Genomic DNA, 15,832 nt, shown 5'->3' with positions numbered 1-15,832 from the left:
TTCATCAGCGCCATCTACCGTGGCAACGATGCATTTCTGGGCACATGTTCACAGGACCTTTTCTGTCCCGTTAGACAGTTCATGCCTCCCGGGAATCCAGAATGATTTTTACCTTATCATCGACTCTGATACTGACAACATATCAGTCCCGTGAATTCCAAGTATTCTAGTACAAGCTCCAGGCAGGCGACCCGCTAGCGTGATGTTACTCGAAGTACGATTACGTGTACGCTGCATGACAACCACAACTACTTCTATCCCGTCTGTTGTGACGTGGATGCGATGCAACTGTGTACTCTGTTCCGGGACGAATTGTTCTGGTCGCTCGCGCACCGTTCCTTGTGGATACACGTTCATAGGGCCTATTTCCCCCATTTCCAGTCAGGAATACGTCCCTGCAGTTTCTTGGTTTTATTAATGTTCAGCCCGTACGTCAGTAAATTTGTACGGAGCGCGATCGCTACACATACCTGGCCAGGCCGGCCGCTGTTGCCGAGCGGTTCTAGGCGCTTCAGTCCGAAACCACGCTGCTGCTACTGTCGCAGGTTCGCATCCTGCCTCGGGCTACAATTCTTTTAGTGGTACTGAGGACACCGACAAACAGCCGGACTTCGGCCGCCCGTGTTGACGACACCCGCCGTCCTCCGTGTGGGGGCAACGCCGGCGGATCGGCTAGCGGCCGTGTGACGCGACCACTGTGCGGTGCGGTGCGGCCTCCAGCTCCAGCCACCGCTGGAACCGCTGGAAGCGGACACCGACTCGGCCGGCGTGGCCTTGCAGCGGTCCGCGTCGCGCTGGGCGCCGGTCCGCCCAAACGGCGCGGCTGGGATGTGGCCGGGCAGCGTCGCGTTACACGCCTGGGCGTGGCGGGACGGCGGGCCGCGCCCTATAAAAGACGCGGCCGCGCTTCCCGAAGCACTGACTCGCACCGCAGAGCTCCACACCAGCACCCAGCAGCAGACATGAAGGTGCGTACACATCTCACCTCTACCTCTACCTCTCTCTCTCTGTCTCTGTACTACATTCTAGCTGTATGTGACGGGAAGTACCCAGAAGTTCCAGGTAGTAGCTTACTGTAGGTGTGTCCGTATACAAAACACTTAGAAACATCCAAAAGTGTTATTACTCAAGAAATTTTCGCCACATGATACTTTACAGAGCACTCTCCACAGGGATTCATTTTGTGTCCTCTACTACTCACGATGCTGATGTACGATGGTCGTTCAATAAGTAATGACTTACTTTTTTTTTCTCAGAACAGAGTCAGAATTTGATGACAATATACATCAACATGCCTTGTCCATGTCCTCTTTCTCTACGTAGTCTCCAACGTTGTGGAAGAGCATGTTTTCCCTGCTGGTAAAAGCTCTTGTCCTGTAGGCGAAGCCATGTTTTCACTGCATGACTAACACTTTCATCTTCAAAGTGTGTCCCCCAAAGAGAATCTTTAAGCGACCCAAAGAGATGGCACTCCGAGGATGCCGCGTCCGCACTGTGGGGTGGATGAGCCAATGATGTCCAACAGTGTGTTTCCGGGTTGTTGTGTGTAGGCGTGCATTATCGTGTAGGAACAAGGTTAATGCTGGATTCTTGTCTGATTGAACACGTCGGAAACTGATCTTGAGTTTATTCATAGTCGTCACGCATCACTCTGAATTGATGCTTGACCTTTTTGGCATCACATCCACGAGAACGACGCCATCACAATCCCAGAAGATTGTCACCAAGTCTTTTCCGGCACCGGAGATACTCTTCAATTTCTTCTTTTGTTCTGAATGAGGATGGTACCACTCCATTGACTCCCTTTTTGTTTCTGGCGCAAAGTGATGCACCTAGCTTTTGTCCCCCGTAACGATCCGTGACAACACGGAACAGACATCAAATGTGAAGCACCAACAACGACGTTTGTCTACGTATATTAATGGCCTTTTTAAAAAATGTGGGGCATTACTTATTGAACGACCCTCGTATACAGGACGAAAGACTGATGACGCTGCTTCAATGGCATTTTTTGACCACACCGTTATGTATCACACTCAAATAATAAGTGCCAGAGATACTTGCTGTATCTTCCAGGCAGTGACCCACTGACAAACTCGCTTTTAGTTGCAGCCTTTTGTCTTCATACACAAAAGAAGTGAGAACGTCAAAAAGAGTTATTCGTCAACGTATACAATGCTACATTCCTAACTGGAAATACTCCACAGGGAACGGATGTCCCACAGGGATTCATTGTATTACATCTACTATTTTTTTATCACTCTTTTGACATTTTGTCCATCTCACATTGGTACTTTCACTTAAAATCTTCAATGATTCCTTGTATATATAAGAATCTCTGTTTTCCCCCACAATTTTCGTCCCCTTATGGATCCCTCTAGTACCATAGAAACTATTCTGGTGTCTTATTGTTAGTGGATGACGCAGTTATGTATCACATTCGAGTTATGTCTATCCAATATACAAGAAGTTTCAGGTAGTGACCCACTGACACCCTTACTTTTTGTTCTTGCCCGCATCTCGTGGTCGTGCGGTAGCGTTCTCGCTTCCCACGCCCGGGTTCCCGGGTTCGATTCCCGGCGGGGTCAGGGATTTTCTCTGCCTCGTGATGGCTGGGTGTTGTGTGATGTCCTTAGGTTAGTTAGGTTTAAGTAGTTGTAAGTTCTAGGGGACTGATGACCATAGATGTTAAGTCCCATAGTGCTCAGAGCCATTTGAACCATTTTGTTCTCACCTATTGCCTTTATATACAAAATAAGAAGCGTGTCAAAAGAGCTATTAGTCCAGGAATTTCCGACATCTGAGACTTAATGCAGCACTTTAAACTCGAAAACCTCTTCAGAAAATTGATTTCCCACGGGGATTCACTCTGTTACCTCTATTATTTTTCTTTCATGTATTGCTGTTCGTATCTCCCTTGTGGTAATTTTTTCACCTCATAGTATCACCTACAAGCAACAGTCTCAATTATTTCTTGCATATATTGTAATCTGTGTCTTCCTGTACAATTATTGTCCTCTATGGCTCCTTATGATTCCACTGAAACTAATCCCTAAGATTATTAAGGCTTTCCTGGTCACTTGTTGACAAACTGTCTGTTGGCTTCCGTCTGGCGTTCTTCGGCCAATGTTTATCTGATAATTTTTCTGACGTTTCGCCAGTACGTGTGGCTAGCATTGTTAAAGCTTCACTCTCACCAGCAACAATGTAGAGAGAAATTTTAACAATGCCATCAGCCTGTGCTTGCAGAACGTCAGAAAAATTATGAAAAAAACGTCGGCCGAAGTACCTGAGACAGAAGCCAATAGGCAGCTTGTAATCCCTAGGGGTTTAACACATTTCCAATAAACTGTTATCTATGATCCTGCTAAATACACTAAAAAGATGCAGTAGCACTGCTTCAATATTATTGCCGCGTGAGTCATTTATGCAGATGTAGCACCCCACATAGTTGCTTAAGTTTATAAAATCAAAATTAGACAGTATTAATAACAAAATAATACCTTTTTCTTCTGGTGATAGGGAAAAATAATCATTAACAGGAGTTCATATGCTACAGGTGTTAGTATAATATCACATGGAGTGATGAAGACATATAGATAGGAAATATTGAGAGACTACCGAGAAAGTGAAGATTACCCACGAAATGTTTTCTTACCAACTTATCGAAAGCTGTGTCTCAATTTATCGTGTATCCAAACTATAACATCGGCTGAGGGGATAAAGAATATCAGTCTAATGGCTTATCATCATAGATTAGTTACTTTTGTCGACAATGCACTCTTACAGATGTATGCACGCGTTTCTGCGCATAACATGACAGGAGATCGTGCTTCCTGGTGTAAATCGCTGTCAAAACTCCGTAAAACCCTTTAAGGGAAGGAGCGATTCTTCTCGTACTTGTGGTTTACATTCCACGCCAGAATGTCAATGTCAAACGTACAAGGGCGCGTAGCTTATGCATGCACGTCCGGATGGTAAATTTGCTACAGAAATTCGACTACAAACTGACCGAAAGAGAATACAGTTGAAAGTCTTATCCATTATCGCTTTCCCCTCACCTTAAAAAAGACGTATGAGAGCATTTGGTAAAGTAATAATCTGTGCTCATTTCAAGTTGGGTGTCCATTCCCGGAAAGACAAAATGAGACTGTTGATGAATTTTCATCAAGTTTTATTTGGTATTAACGAATACCCTCACTCTAACCTTAGAATTTCGTCACGGAGGGAAGTGTGGGGGACAAAATTGAAGAGGAATACCGTCTTGACTACTGGAAGCAGATTCATTCGGATGGAGGTTGCAATAGCTATGCAGAGATGAAGAGGATTACATAGGATAGACTATCATGGAATGCTCCAGATGTACTAGCCACTGGCAGCCTCCAGTTGCGTTTATTGTTACAATTTCAAGACCCATAAAGCTATGTAATGCCTCGACAATTTTTTTGGCCTTGCACAGGAAAACAAAAACAAAAAGAAAGTAATAATTATGACTAAGGTATACTTATTGAAAGGACTCTTAAGCATCAACGAGAAACTGAATCACACTATGTGCCAAAAAGAGGGAAGCACCTAGAAGAGGAAGAGGAAACGAAATGAAGCTTCACGAGTCGAGAACGCATGTGACGTTATTTCGGTGGTTACAAAATCGTGTGAAATTTACAAAGAGCTACGCAATATGAGCCCACTGATCTGCGTTACTTTTCACTCGCTCCGACCTGCCTGCACCCAGTGATTCGGGTTTTAAGGGATTCCTCTGCTGGGGAAAGTTGGTCCACAGCTGTTGTAACTGGTCCTTGATATCCCGCATACTACAACGAGGACAGAGCGGAGGGTCGAACAGATGCCACGCAAGTTCTATGAAGGGGTGGGTGGCAGATCTTGGGGCATTTCTGGCCACGGGAGTACCTCGGCATCACGCAGACCGCTAATGGATACACGTGCTGTATGTGGACAAGCATTATGCTATTGAAAAATGTCACTACGATGCTGTCAAAAGAGAGACATCTACATTCAGAGTTACCTCAGTCACTAAGAGCATGACCGTAAGTTATACCGCGCGAGGTGACGCAGTGGTTAGCACACTCGACTTTCATTCGGGAGGACGACGGTTCAAACCTGCGTCTGGCCATCCTTATTTAGGTTTTCCTTGATTTCCCTAAATCGCTTCGGGCAAATGCTGGGATGGTTCCTTTCAAAGGGCACGGCAGACTTCCTTCCCCATCCTTACCTAATCCGATGGGACTAACGACCTCGCTGTTTGGTCCCCTCCCACAAATCAACCAACCAATCAACCTTAAGTTATAACAGACGGCTCCCCAGGTGATGACACCGGAGATAACACCGCTGTGCCTCTCCAAAAGATTGTAACAATGGGAGCTCTCCCCAGATCGCCACCATACTCGCCCGACGATGGTCATCTGGGCAGTGCAGAAGCTCGATTCATCGCTCGACGCAATGCGACGCCGTTCGTCAGAGTCCAGGCTTCGCATTCACGGCACCACTCCAAACGCAGTCGATTGTGTTGTGGTGTTAATGGTAGTCTAGTCCAGTTGCTGCTAGTTTCCGATATATGATGTGGGATAACACAGTGCTGCATGGAGTCCATTACCTGTCCTCGAGGGCTGCTGCAGATGTGAAGGGGTCACGATGTGCTCGGTGCACAGTACGGCGTTCGTCCGTTGTGCTGGTCAGGCGTGGCCGAACGGAACCCCGACGACGAGTCTGCCTGAACTGTCGTTCCCATGCAGTCCAACAATGCGGCACTGTCACATCCAAATGGTCCACAAATCTGTATATGCCACTATTCGACCAGCCGGTCACATGACTACAGACACTAAGACGCATTTCAAGTTCTGTGAAGTACTGTCTCGCACGAGAAACAAGCATCTCCGGGTCCTTCACGTTGATCGTGCAACATCTGACGTTCTTGACGCCCTGTACTCTGATAAACCAAAGCCTTATGCCCATGGCCCACCGTCAGATTGGATGTGGTCTGATGACGTTGCGGGAAAGTAACGAGGTAAGGAAAGTATATAAGCGGAGCAGAAGCGAATGGGGCAGTCATTCTCGCGACGATACGGGCCGAAAATGGAGCAATGTGTCTTCGACACAGGCCAGAGTATGATTACCCAGAGCCCATGAACGAGTATCTCGAAAGCGGGGTAGCTGGTCAAATGTTCACGTGCTACTGTCGTGAGCAGCTGTGGAAACTGATACCACAGAGAAACTACTGCTAGGCGCTAAACGGTTGGCCGTCCACACAGAACATGGACTTCGGAGAACTGCCTGCCCTGTAACGTAGGATAGGCGGCGATCTATGGCATACCCCGCAAAAAAGCACAATGCTGGTGCAGGCAAAAGTGTTTCGGAGCACGCCATTCAGCGCACAGAGCTGAACATTGGACTCCGCAGCAGGCGACCCCTACGTCTTCCCATGTTGACACAACGACATCATAAATTACAATTGCAGTGGGCACGGGATCAGTGGGATTGGATCGCGGATTAATGGACACTTGTTACACCAGGACGATGGTCATCTCCATAACGTGCACCGCGCCATGGACGCAGACTGATCGGAATGGTGTTTTGCTATGATAGACGTTCCCCTGCTCCTGGATGGGCCCTTTGGTAGTAATCGAAGACACGTTGACAGCTGCGGACCACCTGCACCCCTTCATCCTTGATGTCTTCCACGACGGCGACGTCGTCTCTCAACAGGATAATTGTCCGTGTCTCAAAGTTGGAATTGTGCTACAGTGGTTTGGGGAACACGACAGTGAACTCACGTTGATGTCTTGGTCACCAGAGTTGCCGGATGTGTATCCTATCGAACCCATCTGGGTCGCTAGAAGGTGCCATCACCGTGTAGACAGATCATCGGGCCGTTATTTACGGAAATTACATGACCTCCACTCGGACATCCTCTCTCAAATACCTCCCAACAAACTGTAGAACAGATGATACGCAGAATCGGTGATGTATTGCGTTCCAAAGATGTCCCAACATGTTACTTTGCAGGTGGTCACAATGTTTCGGCTCGTCAGTGTATATGTTCTACGAGGCGTGGTGACAACACGAAATACGAACAACAACACTGTGCTGTGGTGGCCGTTTACCTGTCCCAAGGAATTGTATCTATAATCATTTTTATACTCGCCGATGGTGTGTAGATATGCAAAGTTACATGTCTTCTGGGTGCTTCACTTTCTTCATCTGGCTATGTATTCTTTGTGTGATGCTAGATGGCAGCAAAAGTAAGAAACTACGAATCTGAAATGTTCGATGTGTTGCCTCAGTGATTCCAAAGATTTTTCCAAATCAAATGTTCAAATGTGTGTGAATTCCTGAGAGACCAAACCGCTTAGGTCATCGGTCCCTAGTCTTACACATTACTTAAACTAACTTATGTTAAGAACAACACAAACACCCATGCCCGACGGAGGACTCAAACGTCCGGTGAGAGTGGCCGCGCAGTCCGTGACATGACGCCTAAAACCGCACGGCTTCTCCGCGCGGCGGATTTTTTCAAACATTTGTCGTTTTTTCACCACTGTCAGTGTGTTGTTAATGTGAGAAACACACAGCAGTACCTTCTTTGAGAGCCCACGTCAAGCTACAGGTCCACGTGGGGCAGAGTTTTTAAGTTTAAAAGGTCGGAGTCGGGCACCGCATCCAATAGGACCACACAGGGTGAAGCACCTTGGTGTGGAAACCAGCTTTCAGGATGGCGACAGTCTCATTTACTTTCCTTAGTTACTTTCACGACTCATTTCTTGTAATAGTGGATCTCGTTGAGCGGTAATTTACGATAAGAGGTTGGGCAAAATCTATGTATTACAAGTGATATTGTGTTGATCAGGTATCTGATCAGAACTGAGTTAGATTTCTTCACCAGTTTAGGCAAATGTATTGAAGTTTTCCGGTCCTGGCAGTCAAAAATAAATAACGATAAAGGCACAAAATATATACATTCGAAAACTGAGTGACATCGTAGCCAGTTCGCCCGCAGTGTCATCTAAACTGTCGCGGAGAAGTGGAGAACACCGTTAGCGGCCCTGAGCCGTGTGGAAGCGATGCGACCAGCCGCGGCTAGCCTCCGATGAAAACGAGAGTGCGTGACGCAACCGCCGGCGTCCCACCTTGACTTAACACAGACACAGCGAGGTCGCGGCCGAGAGCCGCAGATCTACGTCGCCAGCAGGCGTCTTCTCGCAGCCGGCCATCTCATCCTCTGTCCCGAAGTCTCGTTCCGAAGCACCGTCCTCACCTTGCAGATCTCTAATATCACTACACAGGCACAGAGTTTGACGTCAGCAAGAAGACCGTGTTCTCATCCATAAAATAAGGAAATCTCTTTTCGAATCATGTGTTCAGAAACACTTAGTTTCACAAAATTCCTTGTCAGAGGCTTTCTTTTCGTTCATTTGTGAAGATCTTCTCTACGTACAGTACAAGTCCGGAAATACCCTCATAAAATCCAAACGCAAACAGTAAAACAAAGTGCTGATACAAGAGAAAGAGGAGGGGGAAAAACTTATAGGATATGTTACCAACATGGCGGCCATCTTGAAAGCCGCCATTTTGGATTCAAGTCGATAATTTTGAATGGAAAGGTGGTCATGCGACATGTCAGACACGTGGAGAATTTCACTAGAAAAGCGATGGCGTTGTTATTTTGCACACGGCTTTATTCACTCTCGAGTTATAACCAACTTTGTGTGGCAGAATTGATACGATCGGCAGTGCGAGTGTTACGTACCGAAAAGGCATTAAGCCGACGTTACACATTCCAGAGGGAACATCAACAGTCACAGGAACGGTCCGATATGCTGCCCACTACGTCGGAGGGTTAACACTATCCTCCGAACCGAGTCCTGATAAACTTTAACCAACAGATCCGGCGGAATTTGACCGCTCACATGAGCTTAAGATGAACCAGATCCGGTATAAACGAGTGCTTTGACGCGACCCAACCAGATCCGGCATAATACAGTGCTTTGACGTGACCCCACAGGAAAAATCCAAAGGAGTTAAATCTGGTGAACGTAGTGGGGGAATTGCACATCCAGGTACGCCACACACTGAGCCCATAATGCGGTACCAACATATGGAATGGATTTGCAGATATGCGAGTGTCTCGAAGACTTCTTAAGTTATAGAACGCAGTATGTTGTCCTTGACGGTGAATGTTCATTAGAGACAAGGTTATTCTTAGGAGTGGCACGGGAAGTGTGATAGGACCGATATTATTCTCTATAGACATAAATGATTTGGCGGACAGGGTGGGCAGCAATTTGCGGGTGTTAGCTTATGATACTGTGGTGTACGGAAAGGTGTCGAAGTCGAGTGACTGCAGGAGGATACCAGATGACTTTCACGAAATGTCTGTTTGGCATGATGAATGGCAGGTAGCTGTAAATGCAGAAAAATGTAATTTAATGCGGATGGGTAGGAAAAACAAACCTGTAAAATTCAGATACGGCCTTACTATTGTCCTGCTTGACACAGTCACATCGTTTAAATACGTGGGCATAACGTCGCAAAGAGATGTGAAATGGAACGAGCATGTGAGGATTGTAGTGGAGAAGGCGAATGGTCGACTTCGGTTTATAGGGAGATTTCTAGGAAAGGTGGTTCACCTATAAAGGAGACCGCATATAGGAGGCTGGTTCGACCTATTCTTGAGTACTGCTCGAGTGTTTGGGATCCGTACCAACTCGGATCGAAAGAAGACATCGAAGCATTTCAGAGGTGGGCTGCTATATTTTTTTTATTGGTAGATTCGAACAGCAGGTGTACACGGATGCTTCGGAAACTCAAATGGGAATCCCTGGAGGGAAGGCGACATTCTTTTCGAGGAACACCGTTGAGAGAATTTAGAAAACTGGCATTTGAAGCTGACTGCAGAACGATTCCGCCACCTCCAACATACATTGCACGTATGGACTATGAAGATAAGATACGAGATTAAGGGTTCATACGGAGGCATAGAGATTGTCGTTTTCCCTCGTTCTATTTCCATGTGGAACAGGAAAGGAAATGACTGTTAGTGGTATGGGGTACCCTCCGTCATGCGCCATAAGGTGGACTGAGGAGTATCGATGTACACTAATGACCATTAAAATTGCCACACCAAGAAGAAATGCAGATGATAAAGGGGTATTATTGGACAAATATATTATACTAGAACTGACATGTGATTACATTTTCACGCAATTTGGTTGCATAGATCCTGACAAATCAGTACCCAGAACAACCACCTCTGGCCGTAATAACGGCCTTGATACGCCTGGACATTGAGTCAAACAGAGTTTGGTTGGCGTGTACAGGTACAGCTACCCATGCAGCTTCAACACGATACCACAGTTCATCAAGAGCAGTGACTGGCGTATTGTGACGAGCCAGTTGCTCGGCCACCATTGTCGAGACGTTTTCAATTGGTGAGAGATCTGGAGAATGTGCTGGCCAGGGCAGCAGTCGAACGTTTTCTGTATCCAGAAAGGTCCGTACAGGACCTGCAACATGCGGTCGTGCGTTATCCTGCTGAAATGTAGGGTTTCGCATGAATCGAATGAAGGGTAGAGCCACGGGTCGTAACACATCTGAAATGTAACGTCCACTGATCAAAGTGCCGTCAGTGCGAACAAGAGGTGACCGAGACGTCTAACCAATGGCACCCCCTTCCATCACGCCGGGTGATACGCCAGTATGGCGATGACGAATACACGCACGCTTCGAATGTGCGTTCACCGCGATGTCGCCAAACACGGATTCGACCATCATGATGCTGTAAACACAACCAGGATTCATCCGAAAAATTGACGTTTTGCCATTCGTGCACCCAGGTTCGTCGTTGAGTACACCATCGCAGGCGCTCCTGCCTGTGACGGAGCGTCAAGGGTAACCGCAGCCAATATCTCCTAGATGATAGTCCATGCTGCTGCAAACGTCGTCGAACTGTTCGTGCAGATTGTTGTTGTCTTGCAAACGTCCCCATCTCTTGACTCAGGGATCGAGACGTGGCTGCACGATCCGTTACAGCCATGCGGATAAGATGCCTGTCATTTCGACTGCTAGTGATACGAAGCCGTTGGGATCCAGCACGGCGTTCCGTATTACCCGCCTGAACCCATCGACTCCATATTCTGCTAACAGTCATTGGATCTCGACCAACGCGAGCAGCAATGTCGCGATACGATAAACCGCAATCGCGATAGGCTACAATCCGACCTTTATCACAGTTGGAAACGTGTTGATACGCATTTCTCCTCCTTACACGAGGCATGACAACAACGTTGCACCAGGCAACGCCGGTCAACTGCTGTTTGTGTATGAGAAAACGGTTGGAAACTTTCCTCATGTTAGCACGTTGTAGGTGTCGTCACCGGCGCCAACCTTGTGTGAATGCTCTGAAAAGCTGATCATTTGCGTATCACAGCATCTTCTTCCTGTCGGTTAATTTTCGCGTCTGTAGCACGTCATCTTCGTGGTGCAGCAGTTTTAATGGCCAGTAGTGTAGATGTAGGCGTTCATCAAATAACGAATATTAAAGTCTCACTGCATTCTGTTGTATTGTCCATAACCAACAACAACGTCAGACGTGTAAATTTCCGATTTTTCAATCGAATTCACATATCGTATACGTCAAATTACGTCGTACCTATTGCTGGTGACGCGGAGGTTTGAGTTAGCGTGCGAGGGACGCTCCGATGGCTTAGCTGGAAAGAGCACTGCCTGTTTAGTATACTGTATTAACCTGTCAGGAAGTTTGCTTTCAGAGTACACTGCGCTGTAGTATGAAAGACAGGTTCTGGCGTACTCTCCCGCAGCTTATAGGCGTATGTAAACAAAGCAGACGGCGCAGTACGCCAGCTGCTGCCGTGGTCGTTAGCGGGTCACGCCTCCGCCATTGTTCACCCCACGTGGCGACCAGAAAGTGGGGAATGCCGCTAGTGGAGGCGCCCACCGGAGCGGCGGCCCGCGGCGTGCTGGGCGTGGTCGCAGCCGGATGTCTCGGCCTGGGCCAACGGTCCCATCCTGTACTGCTCTGCACCTCTGCAGCTCCCGCACCTGCCGAGCAAGGTCACCCACTCACGGCACAGCACGCTCCGCGTAACTTACTCCACGACCTCAGGACTGCCTAATCAAGCCACACTCCTCCATGTAACCTGTTACCGCAGAAGCGTCACATCTGCTTCTACATCTACACACATTCTCTGCAACATACTGTATGGTGCACAGCAGAGCGTACCTTGCAACGCATTTGCTTCCCTGTTCCATCCCAAAAACAGAGCGGGTGAAAAACGACTGACCAAATACCTCCGTACGAGTCCTAATCTCCCTTATATTCGTGATCCTCATGCCAAATACTCGTTGGCGGCAGTAGAATCGTTCTGCAGTCATCCTCAAATTTTGGTTCTCTTTATAAACGTCTTATCATTAAACTGCGTGCTCTTGGAATATCGTCCCAATTATGCTACTGGATTCGTGATTTCCTATCAGAGAGGTCACAGTTCGTAGTAACTGACGGTAAGTCATCTAGTAAAACAGAAGTGATTTCTGGTGTTCCCAGGGTGTTGTTATAGGTCCTCTGTTGCTCCTTATCTCTATAAATGATTTAAGAGACATTCAGCCTTTTTAGCTTGTTTGCAGATGATGCTGTCGTTTATCGTCTAGTAAAGTCATCTGAAGATCTAAACGAATTGCAAAACGATTTAGATAAGATATCTGCATGGTGCGAAAATAGGCATTTGATCCTAGATAATGACAAGTGTGTGGTCATCCACATGACTCCTACAAGGAATCCGTTAAACGTTTGTTACACGACGAAGGGAACAAATCCAAAGGCCGTAAATTCAACTAAATACCTAAGAATTACAAATACGAACACTTTAAATTGGAAAGAATACACAGAAAATGTTGTGGGAAAGGCGAACCAAAAACTGCCTTGTACTGGCAGAACACTTAGAAGATGCAACAGATCTACTTGTCCGTCCTCTTTTGGAGTACTGATATGGGATACTTACCAGATAGTATTAGTGGAGTACATCGAGAAAGTTCAAAAGAGTGCATCACGTTTTCTATTACCGAGAAATAAGGGAGAGAATGTCACTGGCATGATACAGGATTTGGGGTGGAAATGACTAAAACAAAGGCGTTTCTCATTGGGGCGGGATCTTCTCGTGAAATTTCAATCACCAAGTTTCTCTTACGAACGCGAAAGTATTTTGTCGACGCCGACCTACGTAGAGAGAAAAGATCATATGTATACTAAGATGGTATCTGTACTTTCGGACATATCCGAAAGAACAGATACCATCGGTGACCATGCAGCTCGTTAGAATGAAATTACAATGAAATGAACACCCTTAGCAGCTTACAGGCGTTGACATACGTCAACGGGGACAGATGAAAATTTGTGCCCCGACCGAGACTCGAACCCGGGATCTACTGCTTACATGGCAGACGCTCTATCCATCTTTTTTTTCCATTTGGTTCGTTTTCGATCGTTGCATCTGCTCGGGGCGGACGTCGCAAGACAACCGTTTCAGTTCGTCGTTGATTCATTAACTCAGTTTTATTATTATTATTATTATTACGGAGGGAAAATAACCCTCTGACCGAACACGCTGTTACCGTGCTGGCATCCATCTGACCCACCGAGGACACAGACGATAACGCGACTGCAGGAATTTATATCTGGCACGCCTCCCGCGAAACCCACATTCTCAACGTATTGTCCCGCACTACATTCGTAGTGCCCCCGCCCATTATACTCATTACTCGCAGCGCGTTGCCGGTTCCCGTAAGAGTTCGGGCACTGCTTGTGCATTCGCACCGAAGAAGAAGATGGTCAAGTGGCCGGTGAGCCTGAACTATATCTTTAGTAAGATGGTATCTGTTCTTTCGGACATGTCTTCCTTGTCGTCCCCGACTGGTGTGCTGGCACTTGATTATACGTCGTAACACCTGGAATACTCCCGTAATCTATCTCACTGTCTGGCCTGTGTGTTGTCGTTCGCGCACCCACACACTTGTCATTAAATGAAACAACAAGTTTACTGTTACCAGTCACTGTTTATTTATCTCCACGACGCGTTTCAAAGGTTTAAACCTCCATCATCAGGTGGATTTACATTTGTTAATATGACATTCGTGTGTGTGTGTGTGTGTGTGTGTGTGTTGTGCTACGATTTTTTGGAGGAACTTGTGGCACTGTCTCCAGTGGTCACAAATTTCTTTCACAGTAGTAACATATCACATGTGTACTGTCATCTTTTGTAAACAAAATAAAATGTTCGCATTTAAAGCTCACACTTGTCACTAGGCGCTCCTCAGTTGTGTAACTGTGACCGCTCACATCTGCAGTGACTACAGATTGAAACTCGACTGCGACTGCGAAAACGTTTAAACGTGAATTCCTGCAAAAGATACCAACAACTGATAAGAAGTAAGATAGCTACCAACTTGCTTAGTGACACTTAATGCTAAACAGGGATTGGAGGGGTACGGGGACTCGCCCCTGCCGCGCGGTATTAGCCGTGCGGTCTAAGGCGCTGCAGTCATGGACTGTGCGGCTTATCCCGGCGGAGGTTAGAGTCCTCCCTCGGGCATGGGTGTGTGTGTTTGTTCTTAGGATAATTTAGGTGAAGTAGTGTGTAGGCTTAGGGACTGATGACCTTAGCAGTTAAGTCCCGTAGGATATCACACACATTTCTGACTCACCCTGTGCACCCACTGTGTGTGTTGACGGCGCCCCTCTCTGCCGGCAGGTGGCTCTCGTGCTGTCGTGTGCGCTGGCGGTGTGCAGCGCCGGGCTGCTGGCGGGCCCCGCGGCGCTGGTGCGCACGCCCAGCCTCGACTCGGCGGTCATCCAGTCCGACCGGCTGGGCGGCAACTTCGCGTACAGCGCCGTCGAGGGCCACGCGTACGCCGCCGTCAGCCCCGTGGTGCAGAACGTGGTGCGGCCCGTGGCCGTGTCCTACACGGCGCACCAGGTGCCCGTCGGCCACGCCGTGCTGCCCGCCGTCGCGCCCGCCCACCTCTCCTTCGTGCACTCCCCCGCCGTCATCCCCGGCTCCGGACTCATCTTCGCCGGCGCCCCCGTCGCCGCCGCCCCCGCCAGTGACTCCGCCTCCGCGTCCGCCCCCGCACCGGCGGCTCCCGCCCCCAGTAGCGATGCCGCCGTCTCGTCTGACGACACCGTCTCCGTCGAAGCAGCCTGAGCAGACTGATGGTTCCTAGACTTCTTCCTTCCTGTCCTACCTTTCGTCTTTCCTGCACTGATGTCACTTCTTTTTAATAAATATCTTTTCTACAATGTGGTATGTTTTGTTTCTTGTACCAGTACGACCAGCTCTAGTTACATTACAGTGTTGCTCATGTTTCTCCTTTCTGTTTTATTCTGTTCGGTTTTTTTGAGAATTTGGCAGATTTTAATTTTTATTATTTTTCCAGAAGCTTCTCTCGCATATCTATATGCTACACATATTACACATCTTCTTTTCCCTCTCATTGTCCATCTATTTCTCCCGCTTCTCTACTCCCTCTCCCCGTCAATCTCCTCCACTCCTATCGCTCTGTCCATCTCATCCCCCCTCTCTCTCTGTCCATCCCCCACTCACCCCACTCTGTCTTTCTCTCTCTGTTCTTCACCTCTTGCTTCCCCTCTCTAGCTCCATTAGCTCCATACCCTTCTCTCTCCTCTCTCTGTCCATTAACGCCTCGCCGCTTCTACCTATCCACCTCCTAAACCCAACCTCTCCCTGTTCATCGTCCCCTCCCCTTTCTCCCCAACCATCACCACCTCCGCCTCTGTCAGTCCTTGTCA

At 47.7% G+C, this 15,832-nt stretch overlaps 1 protein-coding gene across 1 annotated transcript; it reads left to right on the top strand.

The window, feature by feature from the left end:
• Positions 1 to 792: 792 nt before the first annotated feature.
• Positions 793 to 15,322, top strand: LOC124798087 (translation initiation factor IF-2-like). The gene is made up of 2 exons (XM_047261329.1): positions 793 to 968; positions 14,775 to 15,322. Exons 1-2 carry the CDS (start codon positions 963 to 965, stop codon positions 15,225 to 15,227), a joined length of 459 nt encoding a protein of 152 aa, XP_047117285.1. The 5' UTR covers positions 793 to 962; the 3' UTR covers positions 15,228 to 15,322.
• Positions 15,323 to 15,832: the final 510 nt, after the last annotated feature.

This window comes from Schistocerca piceifrons, chromosome 5 (genome assembly GCF_021461385.2).
Source record: "Schistocerca piceifrons isolate TAMUIC-IGC-003096 chromosome 5, iqSchPice1.1, whole genome shotgun sequence".
NCBI lineage: Eukaryota > Metazoa > Arthropoda > Insecta > Orthoptera > Acrididae > Schistocerca > Schistocerca piceifrons.
This window is presented reverse-complemented; position numbering and strand designations above follow the sequence as displayed.